We start from the raw sequence: 19,966 nt of genomic DNA, 5'->3' as shown, positions 1-19,966 counted from the left end.
TCTGGGGAGTGTTTGTTATCAGCCATTTAGGTCTTGTACTTTGAAACAAGTGAGTGCCCTTAGTTGCATAGTCAAATACATTTATATCAATGGTCAAAGTAATACTGTTAGACGTAATACAGAAAATCTATAAACACAAATTACAAATAGAATATTTAAGTACAGCCAACATGTAACTTAATATCCACTTTTAATTCATGTTCCAATAGCTAATATAGCAGGTAATGAACCATTTGTTTTGTTTTATCAAAAAGTATGGAAGTATAACAGGGTCGTCAGTGGAACCGTCTACAGCGGTAAGTAGACTTTCAGTCTGGCTCCTAAAATTTGGCTGAGTAAAAGTAGAGCAACTGTTTAGATTCTTATTCAGTTACACTTTCAACTTGTTTGGCTTTTTTTTTTTTTTTTTTTGTGAATCTCTGAACCGTATCACTACCCTGGTCTTTGCTGGCCTTCAAGTAAACACTTAAGGTACAAGCAAAGGATGAGCTGAAAAATTCATAAAACTGAAAGCCTGGGAAGAGAAACATATTTTGTTGCAGAGCTGTCTACAAAACTTTTGTATATTATGTATGAGAACAAGCTAAAAAGCATCCACAGCGTTAAAAATCTGCTCGAAATCAAATTCTTCGAGAAAATTTTTGACTTAACTTAGTATTTCTGTGGTCTCACTTATAAATTTACATTAATTACATATAAATGTTTGCGCTGGTCTTTTACACATTGTAAGAAATCAAGTTAATGTTGTTATACTTGTTAATGCAAAGCTCTTGCACAAATAAAGTCAATAAACATATTGTATTATGCATGCATTATAATGTGAGTGCATTCATAATACATTGTAAAAACAATTTTAATTTAAGAAATGCTACCCACCATTTTTGCACTCAGATGGAAGTAATTGTTTTAATGTGTCCTGGTAACTCAAATCAACTTTGTTTCTCCTCTTCTTATCTGAAAATACATTGAAGTCCTTTGTATTTCTACAGATGTGACAAAGAAAATGAAGAAAGTAAACCTTAGGTTTTTAGCTCCTAGGGTAAACATGACCTCATTTTTTTTTTTTAAATCAGCCTATCAACTAATCCCTTTATTATTTGTAATAACCTAAATTATTTTGCTTAACTTTCTCTTCTCACCAAGTCTTATGTTACCTTGTCTCTGTATCTATCTCAAAAGAGCGCTGCCTACAGATAGTTCAAATTTCTTTGTATTAAATCTTTTCTTGCACTGCACAAAATATTTGGGAAAGTAAGTTATTGCCAATTTATTGCTATATTGATGTCTTTTTGAAGCGACTGATTTTTTTCCACTGCAGAAACCGTAAGAAAAAATGTACAATTTTAAAGTTTGCATCTATCTTTCATAAGGACACCTTTGTACAACAATTTGTTTGATCTTTTTTGAACATTTGTCCATGTTTTGTTATTTTTCCAATGAGGTTCTCATTGGCCGAAACATCCAATTATCTGCCAACGTCTGTGCCTGAAAATGGGCTGCAATGCAGACAAGGTAACATGAGGCTTTAAAGCATGTACCCCCCACAGTCACACAGTGCAACCCGACCACTCCTTTCCCCCGAAGCTTCCACTGTCACGCGACGGTCATAAAGACACATAGGCCTCCCTTCTTACCCCTTTTTCCTCACTGGGGTGTGGTGTTTGTTTCTGATCTTTAGACAAGCCACGGGTCAGAAACTATGAAACCTTGCCTGGTCTTTTCTCACCTTCTCAGACATGTCCTTATATGTACAGTACATCCTGATATTTATCCTCATTGTTACCAAGCCTTCTGGAAAGGTGACGTCAAAATCTGCCACAGTAGGTTTATGAAATACCCGGTGTTGTGTATTACGGATCATAGACACGAAGCTCATAAATATGTCACCTAGCCAAGATGATATGCGGTGTCATCCAGTGTCGCTTTCCATTTTATTGGTAAATCAGTGAAAGTGTTACACGTGGTAATGGCGAGCGATAGACTTAGTCATAATTATCCCTCCATGTCTCAAGTCTAACATTTGGAATAAAAGACCTTTATTTTTCCAAATCAGTTACTTCAGAACAAATATTCGTTCCATCTTATTAAATGTTACTTGTTGGAAAACTGACGATTTATCCAGGTTTCAGCTTCTTGCCACGAAAACCCGTGTTTTTCCATACAAACATAAAATGCGTGCCACAACCGGAATATGCAGAAAAAGTGTAGTAGAAAATTTAAAAAGTTCCTTCAGTGCTCAGAATACTGAAATTATTGCATAATTAGACTCCCCCACGCTAATCTTCTTTACGATGTTAGGGATTTTTTTTCTATGATTTGATCTGGGGGAGGCAGGGCCGCCTCATAAATTCATAGGGCGCACGGTCAATTGTTTTCTTTTAGTCCGCTGTCCTCGTACTGGCCCCTCTTACACCCCCATCTCTCTCGTCATTCGCATATGACTTGAACCCCACAGTAAGGCATCCTTCAGCGATAACAATTCTGAATTGCGCACCATTTACATCTTCATTGATCCATATTGTGGTATTGACCGGCCTCTTTTCTCACACTGTGTGTCATTTGACCCTAACAGACCAAGATCCATCACAGCCTGCATAATTAAATGTTAATTGTTGTTCATGCCAAGTTCTCACCAGCTGTGTTTGCTGTGCGCAGTTCTGGCTCATGCTTTAACAGTACTGTTTCATAGCTTTGGCGCTATCTGAAAGTCGTGTTTTGCATTCGTTTCAGCCGTTCTGTTTGTTCTTTCGGTTCTGTTTCTGTTGTTCTTTTCTGACAATGTAATGTGTGATGAGGACGACACCTGCTCCCAGACTTGCGAACAACGCGAGTTTCGGATCGAGAGTGAAATCTGAAAATGAAATTTTTTTTTGCGTTTTTTTTTGCTTTTAATGGCCACTGTCAGCGGACTGGTAACTTGGACAGTGGAGTGACCAGAGTGTATAATATGATGCAAAATTTGGCTCAGTAAATACCCATTATTATTACAGTTGGAAGTCCTATCTAATGGACGTTAAAAAGCGCCTGCAAGTCCTTTAATGCATAATGTCGTTTCTGGGATCATTCTGAACGAGTCTTGGAGCACTTGTCCCTTTTTGTTCAGTTTTCATTTTTTTTTTTCCTTCGCTGTGTTTGAGATATGAATTGTGTGCTCATTTATTTTCTCTCATGGACTGATGCTAACATTCTCTCTCTCATTGCCTCTCTCTCTCTGCTCACTCTGCATGCCTGCGCTGCTCTGTCTAGAACTGAGTCTGGCCCCAGGAGGGTGGGAGAAATGTGTAAGTGCGCATGGACATCTCATTACAGTCTTCACTGTTGTCCCTCTGTATATCCCTGCCCTCAGCTCCGCCCCCCTATGCCCCGCCTCCCCACAGGCCCCTCCCATCTCAGATCCCCAGCCTACTCCTTTTTCGTTTCCTCTCCCCCTGCCTTTCCTTCCCTTTCTCACGGCGTCCTTCCTTCTCACGACAGCTGCCGTGTCCCCGGGAAGCCCCAGCCTTCAGAATGCAGATCTTTGCTTTGTTCTCCCACGATCCCAACAGCACGCTAATTTGCCCAAATATCACAGCCCAAAACTGCAGTGAGGCCCAGTTACTAAGAGAACGGAGGAGGATGTCTCGTTGCAAGGGGATCTTGGTGTCTCTTAGATCCACCCTTTCACAGGCTGACATGGTTAGAAGCAGCTGTAGATCAATGAGAAATGAAGTGATCAAAAAAATTTCTCTGCATCATGAAGGCTGGATCTTCTAAAAAGCTACCCACTGATTCTATTTCTCACTTAGAGAAAGTAGGCAAAACAATATAAACATTTCCCTTGCTGCATGCACCTTTTCTGAACTGGAATCACTGTTATGGACAAGTCATGTAAAATCATTAATCTCACTCCAAGACATGGCAAGTGTTTGACAGTCTGTTCTTTCCTTCTCGGAACTTCTTGAGATGTTGTAGATTAGCGACGAGCAAGATTTGTAAATTATGTTAACAATGTGCATGAATTCTCTTTGGTGTTTTGGTACTGCTTTTGACGTTTCTTCACTTAAGACTTGACTATGGAATTAGGAACACTCTCAAAAAAATCTTTTCCCTTACCAGTCTGTTTCACACATATATATATATATATATATATATATATGTTGCATTAGGGGCAGTAGGTGGAATAGTGGTTAGAGCTGCTGCCTTGCACTCAAAGTAGCCAGGTATAAATCCTACCCAGCTACAGTTCCATAAATGATACTTTGCCTGAACTTATGGTAAAAACAACCCAGGTGTATAAATGGATGTATCACTGTACATTAGTCACGTTGAAGTCATCAATAAATTAACATCCTCTGAATCCATATAGATATATTAAACCTTTAACGTAATAACTTTACGTAATTGCATTATACAGTTTCATCCGTGTAAGATCATAGAAGTGGCATTGCAAAGCATTTTTTTTTTTTAAACTACATGATCAGATTGGAATTCTTTTTTTTTTTTTTTGATGGAATGCAGTTTCTCGCATGTAATGGCATTTCATTGTGTTAGGGTTAACCATGCTGATCATGAGGCAGAACAGCAACTTTTATATGTCTGTCTGAATTTCCATAAGTTTCCTATAGTTGCTTGACATGGGATATGTAACATTTGCACTCTCTCTCTTTTTTTTTTTTTTTTTTTTTTTTTTTTTTTACAGATGTTGTACTGGTAACAAACTTTTCGTTCAGTATTTTACTCGATTTTTTTGTAAATCTGGTTTGTAGTAAAAGGAAAGTTCTAGGTATTAATGAGTCAGTAATTAAGAAAATAACCTTCAAACAAGCGATCTACTGTACTTCATCCACATCCAGTAGGCTTTGTTTCAAAATGCTGTCAGAATTTGTCTCATTATGAGCTTGTCGTGGCATAGTTATCACTTCTGGATTGTAGGATTAAACCTGGCCCTTTTGCACTGGTTCCTCCACTGAGAAAAAGAAGTTAAGATCAGAATTCTCTTAATGGTGCTGTTTGTTCAATAATCCAAAATCAATTTTACCACTAAGTCTGAATCGTTAATACTGACAGTAATACAGATGTCCCTCAATTTATCATTCTTGAGGTTTTGGAAAAAAAAAATGGATAAAGATGGAATACAAAAAAAAAATTGACATTTCATTTTTCTTAATTAAACTTCAAACAACATGAAATTAAAACTAATTTAAAATTACTGAAAATAAAAAACATACCTCCTCAATACCCAAATCAATCCCATTGGTTCGCCCAATCATCCCATACACGTGTGCAACGCTCGTCAGCCTTCGGCTACTCTCAGCTTTCTTCATTATCGACAATTACCAATAAAAGCTTAGCAATTAGCATGCCCCATTATTTTTTGTGGATGGGGTTCTGTAAAAGTCTTAAATATAACTAAAATTAGAAAAGATCAGCTGAGACTTACTTTAACATGTAAATAAACTTGTAACCACATTTAAATTAAAACTAATTTTAAATGACTGAAAATAAAAGTAGCTTCTTTCCAAAAATCTATGCATCTATTTAAAGCTGATATTTGATAGATTCATCCTAAAAACATATGTAATGTTTCTCATCTTGTTTACAGATCATGGGCGTTCATAAACAGTTCAGAAACATGAACTAAGGCGCACACACACTCCTCTTCTGTTCTGAGTGTGTTTTACTGCCAACTAATGGCTGGGTGTGGAAACACAGGTTGTACAACATTTTCAACCTCATCTTTCTGGTGTTACTGATCACCAACACACCCAAACTCCAGATACAAGCTGGAAACACTGTAAAAGCAAGCTGAATTAATCCAGTCTTTATTGCCATACTTACGCCTGGATGTGGAAATTTTACAATACGGATAACTAAAGAAAGTGCAATTATTTTTTTTTTAAAAAAATCAAAAAAAAAAAAAAGAATTATGTTAAAAAAAAATTATCTTCAAAAATTTGTTGAAACACTTGTAAGGGGAGAAGTCAATGTATTCTCTCTGAGTTCTGCAAATGAATGGGGTGAAGGGATCTTAAAACTAGCTGGATACTAAGTGGCAGCATTTCCGTTCAAGGGCAGCTCACTCTCTGAAATCTCTCCATCCATAAAAGGCGCAAACGGGGTACTTCAGTGCGTTCTTTCTCTGGGCAGCCAGCTCGAAAGTGCAGGGCATTGTGCGCGAGATCTTACAGATGGAGGTGTATGCAGCGTGTATTCAGAACCCGATGCCCGTGAAGGAGAAGCCATGAATGAAATCACTCTCGGTCATTATTCTCTGGGCTTATCTCAAAATTGAGCTGGTCTCCATCCGGTCCTGTCAGCGATGTATTTATGCTTTCTCCTTATACAGCCGTTTCTGTAGGACGATAGACCATGCGCACAAATGGGATTGCCGTATCTCTGCAAAGCATACTTAAAAAATCATTTTCAGGGAAACGCGTTCTTCGACACCACTCTGGGTGTTATCACTTTTTTTTTCTCTTGAAGGAAAGTGCTGCTTTTTTCCGAGGTTCTTTCTGGTCGAATTATGCAGGACAGGAGCATCCCATTGTGACTCACCATTGTGTGCCTAACCAGCTTGCAGTGTGTCTGCTACCCATCCCCCACCCAGGTTGTGCTTTACCCTAGAGTAGCTTGCACTAGCTAACCTTCACTTGGTCACCTGGTAATCTCTATCTCTCCCCTTCTCTTTTGCCCGCTTTCTCCTCCTCTCCCCTCTACCTACTTGGCACTTAGACTTTTCAGTAGTTTAGGGGAGCTACACACCATCTCGCAGCGGAGTTACGGCACCACCTACACCATCAGGCCGGGCAGCCGGTACCCTGTGACTCGCCGGACGCCAAGCCCGGGCAAGAGCTCCGGAGGAGTCTCCCCCGACAGGACAGACCCTCTGGGGCGGAGTTACGGCCTAGCCACCTCCCCCACAACCCCACCTACCATCCTCAAGTCGTCCAGCCTGAGCATCCCGCACGAGCCCAAGGAGGTGCGCTTCGTGATGCGCAGCTCCAGCGCTCGTAGCCGCTCGCCCTCGCCGGCGCCCTCGCCCACTCTGGGCTCGCCGCTGCTCACCCTGCGGCCCTTCCACCAGAAGCCGCTGCACATGTGGAACAAGTACGACGTGGGCGACTGGCTGGAGAGCATCAACTTGGGCGAACACCGGGACCGCTTCCAGGACCACGAGATCGAGGGCTCCCACCTTCCAGCCCTGACCAAGGACGACTTCGCCGAGCTGGGCGTGACGCGGGTGGGCCACCGCATGAACATCGAGCGCGCTCTAAAGCAGCTGCTAGAGAGCTGACCCCCCACGTAAGCCCCTTCTAGCCCCACCATGATTTCTACACATTTGCTACTCTTGAAATTAAGTTATTACGTTTTTACTTTAGTCACTGCATTGCACTGAACGGGAATGGATGAGCAAACCCCACCCACCACAATGGTTCTGCCCTTGGCCCCTCCCAGCCAGTACATCCAGCAGCAAATCCATCTCTCTGAAGCGATGTCGTACGAGTGCCACTTAGGAAAGTTTCATCTCCGAACGCTCCTCACGCTTTCCAGTTTCCCCGCCCCCTCCATGGAATGGCTCCGCCCCTCACTCCGCCCCCCTGCGCTCTCAGTGTTTTTGCCTCTCAAGATTTTCCCCACTTGAACTCCATGGAAGAATCTTGTTCTAAAAGGAAAAATTCAGCTGCCTTTTAGAATATTTTTTAACGACCAGCTGGAAAGAACAGGATAAAAGATGTTTCCTCAGTGAGGGAATTTCAGCTGCCTCACGTGTTTGGAGTTTTTAATATATCGCATTTTACATTGTTCCAGGTTAGGCAGTAAAATCACGCGGTTGCATTGAAAGAGCATTTGTAATCCTCAGATCTTTTTATTGACTGTGGGTGTCTGTACTGTTAAAACAATGTTTAACCAACGCTGGAGGATTTTTTTTTTTATTATTATTTTTTTATTATTTGGTTTTGCTCTGAGAAGCATCGTTTTACAGTTGAAATTATAGATTTGGCGTACCATACCTATCTATGTGGCAAGTGAGAAGCAAAAATCTAGAAATACTAAATATTTAAGCAACTTTGTGTCCTTCTGTTAGTTTGAGAACATACAAGTTATTCCACCAACAATAATCATTTTTCCCAGTTATATAAAGTATGAATATTATATATCTAGTATATTTACCCACCATAGATAGATATATATATATATATAGTTTTGCTATGCTTTTACCAAACTTCTATAGTTATATATAGCATTATATAAAAATGCTGTTTGGAGGTAATGGTCCTGAGGGTGGCCTTTGTTTTTGTTCGTTGCGGGTTGTGAAATACGGTCTTCCACCATGGAGGGCAGCCCCACCTAGAGCCGTATGTGCGGTTTATGATGAACCCCGCCCCCTTTTCCCATCATTCGCACCCGGGCATGGCTGCATCACTGGTTCCGTTCTTGCTCCATATGTACCCATTTCCTCCTTGGTGATACCTCTTCCAAGAGGCTCCCGATCCTAGCTCTGGCTTCCTCCCGCTTCCGCCAAGGTACCGCTTTCCTTCCCTGAGTGACAGGTGTAAATTTAAGGTACAGAGCCATCATGAGGTCTAAACCCCTCCAGCCAATCAGCTTCGTTTACATATGCTTGTGCATCGATCATGTCGAAGAAGACCGATAGGACTACAAGCTCCAGTTGTCCCCCAGGCGAAGGTCTCCGCCGCGGGGGAAGGCCACGGCACGCTGGGACATGGGTGTGGGCGTGGCCACGCACAGAGTGCGCTGCTGATTGGTTACTCCACGCATCACATGGCAATAAAGGGGCGGGGGGCTGATGAAGCTGCTTTCTTCTCCCAGTGAAAAGACGTTTATCTGCAGGAAAAGGACAGAGTCGTGACGTCATCTGTCAGGATCCATAGGAGTGAAAAGAAATCCTCAGAAACTAAACGTTAAACGTCAATACGAAATCTGCAATTGTAACAGATCGTCGCTGAGGGTTTCTCGGAGACGATTCGAATGATTTTAGACTCCCGTGTTTGCTAAGCGATTTGGGTATTTAATTTCCTTTCTGTTCTCTCATCGGTGGGTTTTGTAGCTTGTGGAAAATGATGCTTAGAGGTTAAACTTTTGTATCCATTTAAGTCTGAAATTTCTGAGTGAAATTTAGGCTTGGTAATAAGTCCTCTGACAGTTCCTTAAAATGTAAATATGGACAAATTGCAGTTATTTGCTTTTTATATTAATCAAGTAATGTAAATATAATAGTTTTCATATACATTTTTAAAAAAGTAAATATATATAGATAGATATATATATATAAATATATGAATGTTTGGCATATATGCATAGCTAACCACCTGTCTAATATGGTGAGAAAATTTTATTATTTCTATGAACTATGAAACAGAGGATGATTTGCACAAAACAAGGTGCTAACACAACCCCATCCATTGTGGAAAAACAGCGTAGAGCCACTCCTGCCCTGCTGGCAGGCACATCTCAGCCCTGTTCGGGCTCTGCCGGTCCTTCTCTTTGCTTCTCCTGTGCCGCGTCCCCCCCCAGGTCACTTACCGAACAGGCGATGATGGTCACAGGTGGGTGACAGGATGTGCCAGTGCCTTTGGGCGTGACTTTGTTCCTGAGCCACTGTCTGGGGCGGCCCTCGGCGCCGCTCATCAGTCGCGAACGTGCTCGGCCCGTTTGCCCTTCCTTCCGGTATCCCATGCCCGACGAGCCCTCACCTCCGACCCCCGTCTCTGGGGACCTCAGCGAGCTGCTGAATGCTGATGGAAATGTGCAGGGTCTTACCAGCAGCACGTATTCATTTTAGAGAGAAGTGTTCACTAGTATTTAAAATAGTGATCCAAACGACAACAACCTGACCTTTCGTTTCCTACACCGGTTTTTTTTTTTTTCCAGATTTCAAGTTTAAAAAAAAAAAAAAAAAAAAAAAGCAACAATATTTCTGTGTTTTCTTTAATTTTACATCTTTTGGGAAGAATAATTCACGGACTTGGGTCATGCAGTTGAGCGGTACAGTAAGTCTGACGGCCAGCAAAGCCTGATAATTTGCAGCTTCATTATCAGTTACTAAGGACTGCGCTAGAAGGTGGCGGTTACACCAGTGTGAAACTGTCGGCATCTGAAATACCACACCCTCCGCCTCGTGTTACTGAAACGTTGACACAAGTTGGCCAAGATCCTGAGCACTGAGCCTCGGAACAGCGTTTTCAGAAACACTGAAGCATTAAGGATATTTTGCTTTCCGCTATTGACCGCCGGGTCAGCTCACACAAAGCTGAAATATCATGGCTTTTCCTCTTATTTTGGTTTGGATTCTTATTCATTTGTGCTTTGGAGGTTAGATATGTCATGGAGTGATAGTTGTTGTAAAGAGAAAATGAAAAAAATGTGCCAAAAGTGTTTAATTGTACTTCTTTATCTTTAAAAAAAAAAAAAAAAAAAATATTTTTGTTCAAATAATATTTTAAACTATTAGATCTAGCACTTTGGTGCCACCTCCTGGAAATCTTGAGTACTACTGACATCTGGTAAGATTATTTAATGTATGTATAGAATTTCTTTTTTGGATTTTGGTGGATTTCTTTTTTTTTTTTTTTTTTTGTAAAAGAATATACAGTATATACACAGAAGAGTTCCTTTGTGGGATTTTCACTAACATTTTAATTCATATTCTGAGACAGTATCGAGGTATATTTTATTTGAGCTACGGTTAAGGTTTTGTGGATTGTTTAACAGCCAGTGATTAGGGGGGGAAAAAAAAAAAAAAAACGCATCTTTACCCTGCTCTCAGAAGAATGGGATGTTTGGATTCTGGTGGAGTGAAATGCAGCTCAGCCAGTCTGAATTTTTGTACATTCTGAACAGTTTATGGGGTGAAAATACATTTTAAATGAATACCATTAAAAAAAAAAAACAAAAAAAAAATCAAAAAAAAATTTACTTAATTTGCATACATTTGTTGTCCAGGGTCAATCCACGCTGTCGTTTAGTACGAAACTACAAAGCACAAACTGAACGGAAAAGGTGCCAAATTTGGGAATCCCGCTTGAGATCTTGCAGAGATGGGAACTGGATGATCTCTGCGATGGCTATTCCATGGCTGGCAGATCCTCTTTGCACTGTGAGCTGAGATTCTCAGACGACAGCCCAGCACCTCTCAGCCCTCGCTGCACTTTGCTCCGACCGCACGCCGGACAACATGTTCGGCCGGAGCGCGGGACAGGTGTCCACTTCGATGAGCCGAGACGCTGCAGAGGAGTAGCCCTTGGGTTCTGTTCCAGTCCAGTTTGACCCTTTTACAGCCCTTCTCTATCATTCATATATATATATATAATATTATTATACACACACACACACGCACACTTTCTGAACTGCTTGTCCCATACGGGGTCGCGGGGAACCGGAGCCTAACCCGGCAACACAGGGCGTAAGGCCGGAGGGGGAGGGGACGCCCAGGACGGGACACCAGTCCGTCGCAAGGCACCCCAAGCGGGACTCGAACCCCAGACCCACTGGAGAGCAGGACCCGATCCAACCCACTGCGCCCCCTTTTTAATATTATTATATATCATATATATATATATCATTCATATATATATGGATTCTGCCATCTGATTGGCTGCATCCTCAACGCTACTCATATCATATATGAACACACAGAATTACCAATCATCGCTTCTGCGGCATTTGACATTTATTCACATTTTGTACAACTGTGGTGCATATTTATACATGCACACCTTTATATATGTAGGGATGGGAATACATACACACTACTATGAACTATTAATACATATATAGAGACACGTATGCACACGTGTGTGAGCACATGTATTATAATACATTTATTTATGTATTATAATAAAGTATCAAATGCCAGATTCTGGAGTTCTCTCGCAGACACACAGTGGTGTCGTTTCAGGTCAGAATTAAAAACTGACCATAAATTCCAAAACAAAGTGTAGAAATACAATTGGTGAGAAGTTGTTAAATAACATCAGGGGATCATCTATGTGTTATAATTACTTTACAATCGGCTATAGCGGGCCGCCAAATTTTTGGACAGCAATTCCAACAATGGAACCATGGGAAACTGTCTGGAACATAACCCAGGGGTTAAACAAGAGCAAATTTACCACATATTTCGGTATCTCAGACATGGCATCGCAGCAGACCTGAGCATTAACAGTCGCTTTGCACGACGTCAAGCAATGTGACCTTTAAGGCTCTTGGGAGGGGGGTGGGGGGTCTAGCGTCTAAGAAAACTGTGCTCCAAAGCACTCACTACGGTTGACGGTGTTTTGCTCGCTCCTGGCCTCAGCTACTTCAGAGCGACACGGATGGCGTGTGCGACGATGCTGACGGTTAACGTGTTCCTCATTCCAACGGTCTTGAGCGGACGACTGCAATACTGAACAAACTCCTGTTGTCTTTTTAAGTAATACTCATGTTTATGCTGAGTCCTCAGCTACCTGGAAGTCTCATGGAAATTCCATATAAAATAATAAAGTACACATGCAGTGACTGGTGTCGATTTGTAAGACGATGTCTCAAGTGTCGAGTCCCTTCGCCCTATTGGGCAAATTGCATTAAAGTGTCTTTTACTGGCAGGTATTATTTTTTTCCTGAGTTCCCATCATGATTTCACATGCAGCTGTGTTTCATAGTGTGACTGGACCCTCTAACATGGATAAAAAATATTCAGTGTAGATTTTTTTTTCCCCAGCTTGCGTAACGCTGCGTTACATTAGCATTTTTTAAACTGAAACGCTGGCGGTGGAAATAAAAATAAAAGTTTCAGTAGAGACTGTAGTGAAACATCTCAGTGAAGATGGATGGATGGAGCGATCGATCCATCGAGTCCAAAACCTGATTTCTGATTAATCCGAGTGGGGAATTCACTTTGGTTGCAGCACCAGTCAACGTAAAACATATATACATATACGTTCTTCTGACATTTTTCTCCAAAGTAACTTATGGTGTTAAGCTACTTCCAATTATTTACAGCTGGGTAATGTCACTGGAGCAGTTGTAGGGTAAGTACCTTGCTCTTGGGTATTACAGTTGGAGGTGGGATTCAAACCTGCAGTCTTTTTGGGTCTAAAGACAGCAGCCACTACCAGCTGCCCATATGCAACATATACATTATATATGTATACATACATGAATACATATGTACAGTAACCAAACCTATTAATAAGCATGGGGGAAAAAAAAAAAAAACATATTTGGTAGAAAAATAAATGTTAAGTGAAAGAAGTAGAAAAACAGATAGAAATATTTGAAATGCTGAACATTCCAGAAATAAATCAGTACACATGGACACCGTTTACTGCAGATTTAGGAAAACCTTATAATATGACCATACTGTAATAATATGATGGTATCTCACCAGCTTTTCATAAACTTGTTCAGCCCCTTTTTGCTTTAGTTCCGCTTCACTGCGATGTTTTCAATTTATTTCGGTGACTGCATATTATGTCTGTCATTTTTATTGAACAACTTTTGCTGTCTGGTGCTACATCCCGAGGGTGGACATTTGGAGCCAAGTTAGCTGTTAAGGTTAGTGGCACATTCACAGCAAAGCGAAACACACATAAAGATTTTAAATAACAGAACAGTCACCGAAACCGAATTTTTTGAATGGCTAGGTGGGATTAAAGCTATATATTCAAAATATAGTTGGTATGGTAATTCAGGGGGGGTTCTCTGATGATGGGTTGTTTTACATCCTCATCAAAGTCTTCAAGACTTATTCACATTGCTTTTGGTCAGAAATGTAAGGTTCTTGAATTTCGGGGTGGCAGGTTGGTGTTTTTATTTATTTATCATCAATAACCGTTATAGCAGCCCTCCTGGGTCTTTCTGCGGCACATGCAGGATGGTGTCCATGGCGACGTGTAACAAGCTGCCGCTGATGTTGCATTCAGCTTCCGGATAAGAGGACAAATGGAGGTAAGTGTCCACCCCTCCCCCCCGGTTCAACGTGTGTTTCATCTTTCTGTAAGTTACTGAGTTAAAAAATAAATAAACAAATAAATAAATTTTAAAAAAACAACATGAATGACAGGTGTAATATGAGCGCTGACACCTAAAATACCACAGAGATCAATGTTTATTATGTAATAAATTTATCATTTAGATTACCCATTTGCTGCCCTTTAACTGCAGTCTTAATGTCTTAAAAGGATCCTTGAAGAACAAGAAAAATCAAAGAAACAATGTGCAATTTACTGATACTTTGTTTACTGCTTTATCACAAAATATAGAAACCGGGTGCAATATTACCGCGGTTCAAAATGATTCCTGTCCTCATGTAGTCGTACGACTGTCACATTCAGAAAAGCGCACAACGCTTGTGCAAACAAACATTAATGACGACGAGCATTTTTTTCACAGTAGATTGATTTAAAAACAAAAAAAAAAAAAAAAAAACGCACCTCGACGTACAAGTGGCGTCACGAATCTTGCACGATTTTACCCTCACAATGAATGAGGACATACCGCAGCTTCTTGGCCAAAGCCGTTCACATATAACAACTTCACTTCACATCATAGGTCACGCGGTTCTATATGTACTTATGGCTGAATCCGCACCGAACGTAACGCGTGCAACAGAAATTCCACCAGAAAATTGTAGTGTGGACGGCGTAATAAGCTCACAAAACTAGCGGAAGGATGCAAAACATAATTACGCAACTCTTCTTTCCAATGTACTTTGTGTAAAAACTGTTCTATGACACCCACATGTTGAACAATAATAACAATTAAAGTGGATGCACAGGTATGACAAAGGTACCCAGTTCTACCCGACAAGTACAAACACGCTGCGGACGAGCAGTTAAAACCACGGGTTCGACTCGCCGACCCTTTGAAACGCCACTCGGAATATGACTGATTTTTTCCGCCAACAAACTCACCTGAGAAGGAATGATAATCTTTTTAATTCCTGCCCAATAATATTAATGTCATGTTTTGGACACTTGGCAAAGGGCCTAAAACTCAGATGGCATCTCCAGATCAGGTGTCCAATTCCCCTTTATATCGGGGTGGAGTCCTTTGTATAAATTCTTGCTCGTGAAAAATCACCAAAGCCTGAAATATCTAAAAATGTGTCGCATTAATGCATCCCGACCTTTGACCTCTCCGCACCCTAAAAGACTGTTTAGAATAACATCTCATGTGAACGCGTCACTTGTACAATAAGCCACCGGCTAAAGCGACGCCCCTAAAAACATCTAGACTGGCGAGTCCTCATCAAAATGCTCATTTTGTTCCCGCATGGACACGCCGGAGGTTCTCCTCATCCCTCGTCTTTTCCGGTCCAGGGACTGGGGTTCGGGGACGAGCACAGGCTCACGCCACTTCGGAGTCCTCCAGGAAGAGCTCCGCTTCCCTCTCGGAGCTTCGTTCTTCTTTCGCATCCAGCTCGAAGTTCTGCGTTCGTCGAGCAGGGAATGCAGAGGTCGTCAAACCAATAGTTTCCACAGCAAAACTTTTTGAGCGTTCCTGAGCTCCAAAACTGATCCCCGTTTATGTTACACAAGACCAACAAATCCCATTTAGATGGAGATAGTTCCTTCAATATTTAATATCAGTTATCACTCGACATAATAAGGCAGTTTCCCTCTATTAACTGCGCTATAATACTTTATTGCTGTTACCTGTGATCATTCAGCTCCTTCACAGCTATTCCATAACGTACACTTAAAGTGTGGCTTTGCTCCGGGTGCTCCTGTTTCCTCCCACAGTCCAAACACGTGTTTCAGGTAAACTAGTGACTCTGTGTTTTGTGTTACTCTGCTATGTAGGTGAGTGAATTGCTGTATGGAGTTTAGTGTACTGTGTCTAACACTGTAAGTCACCTTGGATGAAGGCATCAGATCAATAATAGTCAATAATCACTGTATGTTGATTTGGAGAAAAGCGTAGAAAAAATTACAGATTCTCCTCGACTTAGGATTTTTCGACTTTGCGATGGTGAGCTGGCGATAGACGTTCAGTAGAAACCGTACCTCAAATTATGATTTTTTTTCCCAGGCAAGCGATTTGCGGTGCGATACTCTCTCGTGATGCTGGGCAGCAGCAAGGATCCGCTTCTCCCGGTCTGTCACGTGGCCGCTAGTGTTTACAACCGATACTCTACAGCGTTCTGTGTTGCCAGCGTTTTTTTGGATACCTCCCCCCCGTATCTACATCGCGTTTTGTGCATCGATCATCTCTACAAAACGTCCATTTGTGTCTCCTGCTACTGGTGGGAAGAAGACAAGGAGGGCAATTACTCTTGAGGAGAAACCCAAGATAATTACCCAGCATGACATCCCGTAATGCCCATCGCACGTATGCTAGGCCACGGTGGTCGGTAGGTTTGGGTGTACTGAATGCATTTTCGACTTACGATATTTTCCACTTACGGCGGATTTATTGGAATGGAACCCCATCGTAAGTCGGGGACCAGCTGTACGGTAAACGTCTCGTGATGCTCAGCTTTCAGGAGGCGAAAGAAATCTAAATACGCTTCTCACGAACGTGAACGAATGCCCGTACTCCTCAAGCGACTCATACGGTCGAATTCCCACAACTCGAGCGGTGTATTTAGAGGAGGGGCGGTAAAGCTCAACTTGACCCATCAATAAATGAGCTAAATTCGTATTCGTCAAAACCCAAACATGCAATCCGCCCGGCTTTGACGCTTTAAAACGCAAAATCAACATAAAGTCTGTCAACGTTTCTCAGGTTTTCACAGTCCGGTGTGGCTTACAAATATGTTTAATTCTTCACTAACTTGACTCCATCTCCAAGACTCCGAGTGGAGACGCTACGATTCCAGTGTCGCGTTCTCCCAATGGGACCATCGCTCTTCGTCAGACATACCTCAAGTTCCCGCATGACCTCATCCATGAAATCCCTGGAATTCTGCTTGTAAGCGAGCGCCAGCTTAATGGCATCCTTGAACAACTGTTGAGAGGATAAATATTCCTTGTCAATACAGCCATCGCATACGTTTCCATCAGTTTTACATCTGGCTATTTACCTGACACTTCCCTCCAACGCAACTTACGCTGTTAAGATACTTATTTAATCCATTTATGCAGCTGGGACATTTTTACCGCATCAGTTCGGGATTCAAACCCGGGTTCTCTGAGCGGAAGGCAGAAGCTCTAACCACAGCACCCCCTGCCGTAAGTGTCTTCGTGCTTTCAGTCTCACCTTCACTACATTGGTTCCATCAGCAGCAGACACATAATACAGAGGCAGTCCTTGTTTCTTTGCAAAATTGAAGTTTCTCTGAGTAACTTTCATATCAGCTGGAATACAATCAATAGAAAAATTAGATGCAATATCTGATTTTTTTTTTTTTTGGACAATGCAGTACTGTAACCCCCTCTGCTGAGCTATCTGTAAAGTACCATACGCAATAAGTGAAGAGTGAACCGAATGTGAGAGCAATTCGCCTTTCAAGAGAAATCTGCCTGCAAGGTATTTTTTGGTGCAACTTGACAATTCATTATGGTAATTATAGGGTTTGATTTACGTTACAAATTCTCTTAGTATGAGGGATGCCTGTACACATTAATGATGTTCACAGAAATGCCCCCTTTAGTGAGTTATAGCTTAACTTTTTACATAAGTGCACACATTTCAGTCCAAAAAACACTATAAATATAAATAAATATAATGATAAATACATAGAAATAAATGAATAAATGTAAAAACTATACTTGGGCTGCATACATTATAGCTTCACATCAATGTGACATTAATATTATTCGTCTGGAATAAAAAAAAAAAAAAAAGATTGCTCACTTCAAGAAAAAGAAAATTAAAAACGCACTTACCATCTATTTTGTTTGCAACTACTATACAGGGAATCTCGGGGCGATATTCCCGGAGTTCTTTATACCAGTTAGCAAGATTTTTATACGTGATCTTCCTCTGAACATCAAACACCTGAAAAAGATCAGAACGAATGTTACCGCAATTTAAACTTTTTTTTTTTTTTTTGCTTTCCACGCTGTATTTTCATAATTTCCATTTTAGAAAGAATACTAATTCCTGAATTAAACATCGATTTTCTAATAACTGAGCTCCCGTGCTGAAGTTTGTGCGAGAAAGGCACTCACCATGACGCAGGCGTGGGCCTTGTGATAGTAGGAGGGGTGCATGCTTTGGAAGCGCTCCTGTCCTGCCGTGTCCCAAAAGTCTGTGGCACAGATACACCAAATTCCCATGTAATGCACACTGTATTTACCTACTCTTTCCACTCCGCTGCGTCGACGCTGCAGTTCCGAAAGTCAGAGCAGGTTGTGTCCGGGTACTGTTCCACGCACGCACGCACGCAGGCACTTACCCACTACCACGGCCTTCCCGTCGACTGCGGTGGCGTACTTGTACAGCGTCAGTGCGTATGTGGACAGCTGCTGGGGGCGACTGAGAGACACAGTGGTTAAGGGCTCCAAATAACGCAACCGACACATGGCCAATAACTGGATTCACACACAGATCGCCAGGGGATGTTTCAGTAACTCAACACTAAACCCTTTCCCATTATATTGAGGTGACACTAATAATTTCATACCTACTAATGAAAAGCAAATCTGATATCCATAATATTCCATAAGAGGTTTAAAAAAAAATATAACACTCTACTGCAAGCAAACTTAGGGTTAGATGAGTATATTATATGGCATTATTTTTGGTGTCGGGGGCGTGGTGTGGCCAGGCTTGGCTGGGTCTTGCTCTCTGGTGGGTCTGGGGTTCGAGTCCTGCTGGGGGTGCCTTGCAATAGACTGGTGTCCCGTCCTGGGTGTGTCCCCTCCCCCTCTGGCCTTAAGCCCCGTGTTGCCAGGTGAGGCTCCGGTTCGCTGCGACGCCGCTTGGGACAAGCGGCTTCAGTCTGTATTTGTGTATTCTTGCTGTTAAAGTATACATTTATTATAGCTGCGACTGAGGTTTTTATAAACAGTGCTACAGATGACTGTTTACAAACAAGTCGACTTAAACACTTCTCCCAAATATTTGCGTTTGCAAATTGAGGACTTAGTGTATATAACCCTGTATGTGTGTGTGTATATATGGGTTTACTGTTATGTATAAATAATATATATATATAATATATACACACACACACATAGATCTGTAAAGACAGGTATGTAAAAGGGTACTATCCGTCCATCAGGAATCTCTCCATCAACCTAAAAAGAAGAAACGAGACGAATGAATACACACACACACACAGAGTGCTAGATCGGGCTCTGTCCAGACACTCACTTGGACTTCCCAACCGCGCTGTCTCCCAGGCAGATGATCTTGACCTGCTCATCTGCGTCATACTTCGCCTGGTCCAAGTCCAGGACGTGCCCTCCGTCGCCCGCCATCTCCGCGCGATCTCACCGATGCGATCGATCTCTCTTTCTCTGCGCGCGCGCGCGTGTGTTTTAATTCATTCACCCCGGGCAAGCGGTTTTTCCCGTCACGCGCTGAGCCAGCGGCTCAGCTAACGACAGTGGGCGGATTATGCACCACGTAGTGCGCTATGCCATCGTTCGCAGATGTTGAACGCGAACCCTGAAATCCGAAATGTGCAGTAAAGAGCTCAAAAGAGCTTCCGTTAAGCGTTTTCTGAGGTCTTGTTCGAATCGCCGACTGTGGTGACGGTTTCTACGCAACGCAGCGACGCCACAAGGACCCCTTCCCGGAAGTGAGCTGTCCGTTCTGGTGCCTGAATGTTTCCTCTTGAGTACATGCGGTAGTACATGCGGTAGTGCCTGCGTCTCAGCGATATAAAAGTCATTCGTAGCCTAACTATGGAGTATTTCAATACAAATAACTATCATATTTCTTCTATTTATGCACATGATACTCATGGGTGTAGCAAATGAAGCAAGCTTAATGTGTCCTACATACCTAGGCCCTAGGTTATAACTGCTTTGTATTTAATTGTATTATAATTATTGATAAATATTGTTCTATGAAAAATTAGTTTTAT

At 41.8% G+C, this 19,966-nt stretch overlaps 2 protein-coding genes across 9 annotated transcripts in view; one reads left to right on the top strand and one right to left on the bottom strand.

Moving 5' to 3' along the window:
- Window positions 1-9,129, top strand: part of LOC108936537 (SH3 and multiple ankyrin repeat domains protein 3-like) — a 205,775-nt gene extending 196,646 nt beyond the window's left edge. For 6 of the 7 annotated variants that reach the window (XM_029248682.1, XM_029248683.1, XM_029248681.1 and 3 more), the window contains one exon: window positions 6,712-9,129. In XM_029248682.1, the coding sequence (XP_029104515.1) occupies window positions 6,712-7,273 (562 nt within the window). In that variant the 3' untranslated portion in view covers window positions 7,274-9,129. Of the gene's footprint in view, window positions 1-989; window positions 1,040-3,246; window positions 3,282-6,711 lie in introns of all 7 variants that reach the window. The other variant, XR_003797304.1, reaches the window with a different exon arrangement.
- Window positions 9,130-14,089: 4,960 nt separating this feature from the next.
- On the bottom strand, window positions 14,090-19,642 carry rabl2 (RAB, member of RAS oncogene family-like 2). Of its 2 annotated transcripts, XM_018755627.2 has the most exons (8): window positions 19,249-19,642; window positions 19,143-19,172; window positions 18,329-18,408; window positions 18,102-18,181; window positions 17,817-17,928; window positions 17,188-17,285; window positions 16,852-16,935; window positions 14,090-15,414 (listed from the first exon to the last, which is right to left on the bottom strand). In XM_018755627.2, the coding sequence occupies exons 1-8, from the start codon at window positions 19,353-19,355 to the stop codon at window positions 15,334-15,336; spliced, it is 672 nt and encodes a 223-aa protein (XP_018611143.1). In that variant the 5' UTR covers window positions 19,356-19,642; the 3' UTR covers window positions 14,090-15,333. The 2 variants fall into 2 exon arrangements, with proteins under 2 accessions (XP_018611143.1, XP_018611142.2); XM_018755626.2 differs by lacking the exon at window positions 14,090-15,414 and having other exon boundaries at window positions 16,100-16,935.
- Window positions 19,643-19,966: the final 324 nt, after the last annotated feature.

This window comes from Scleropages formosus, chromosome 24 (genome assembly GCF_900964775.1).
Source record: "Scleropages formosus chromosome 24, fSclFor1.1, whole genome shotgun sequence".
NCBI classification, from domain to species: domain Eukaryota; kingdom Metazoa; phylum Chordata; class Actinopteri; order Osteoglossiformes; family Osteoglossidae; genus Scleropages; species Scleropages formosus.
This window is presented reverse-complemented; position numbering and strand designations above follow the sequence as displayed.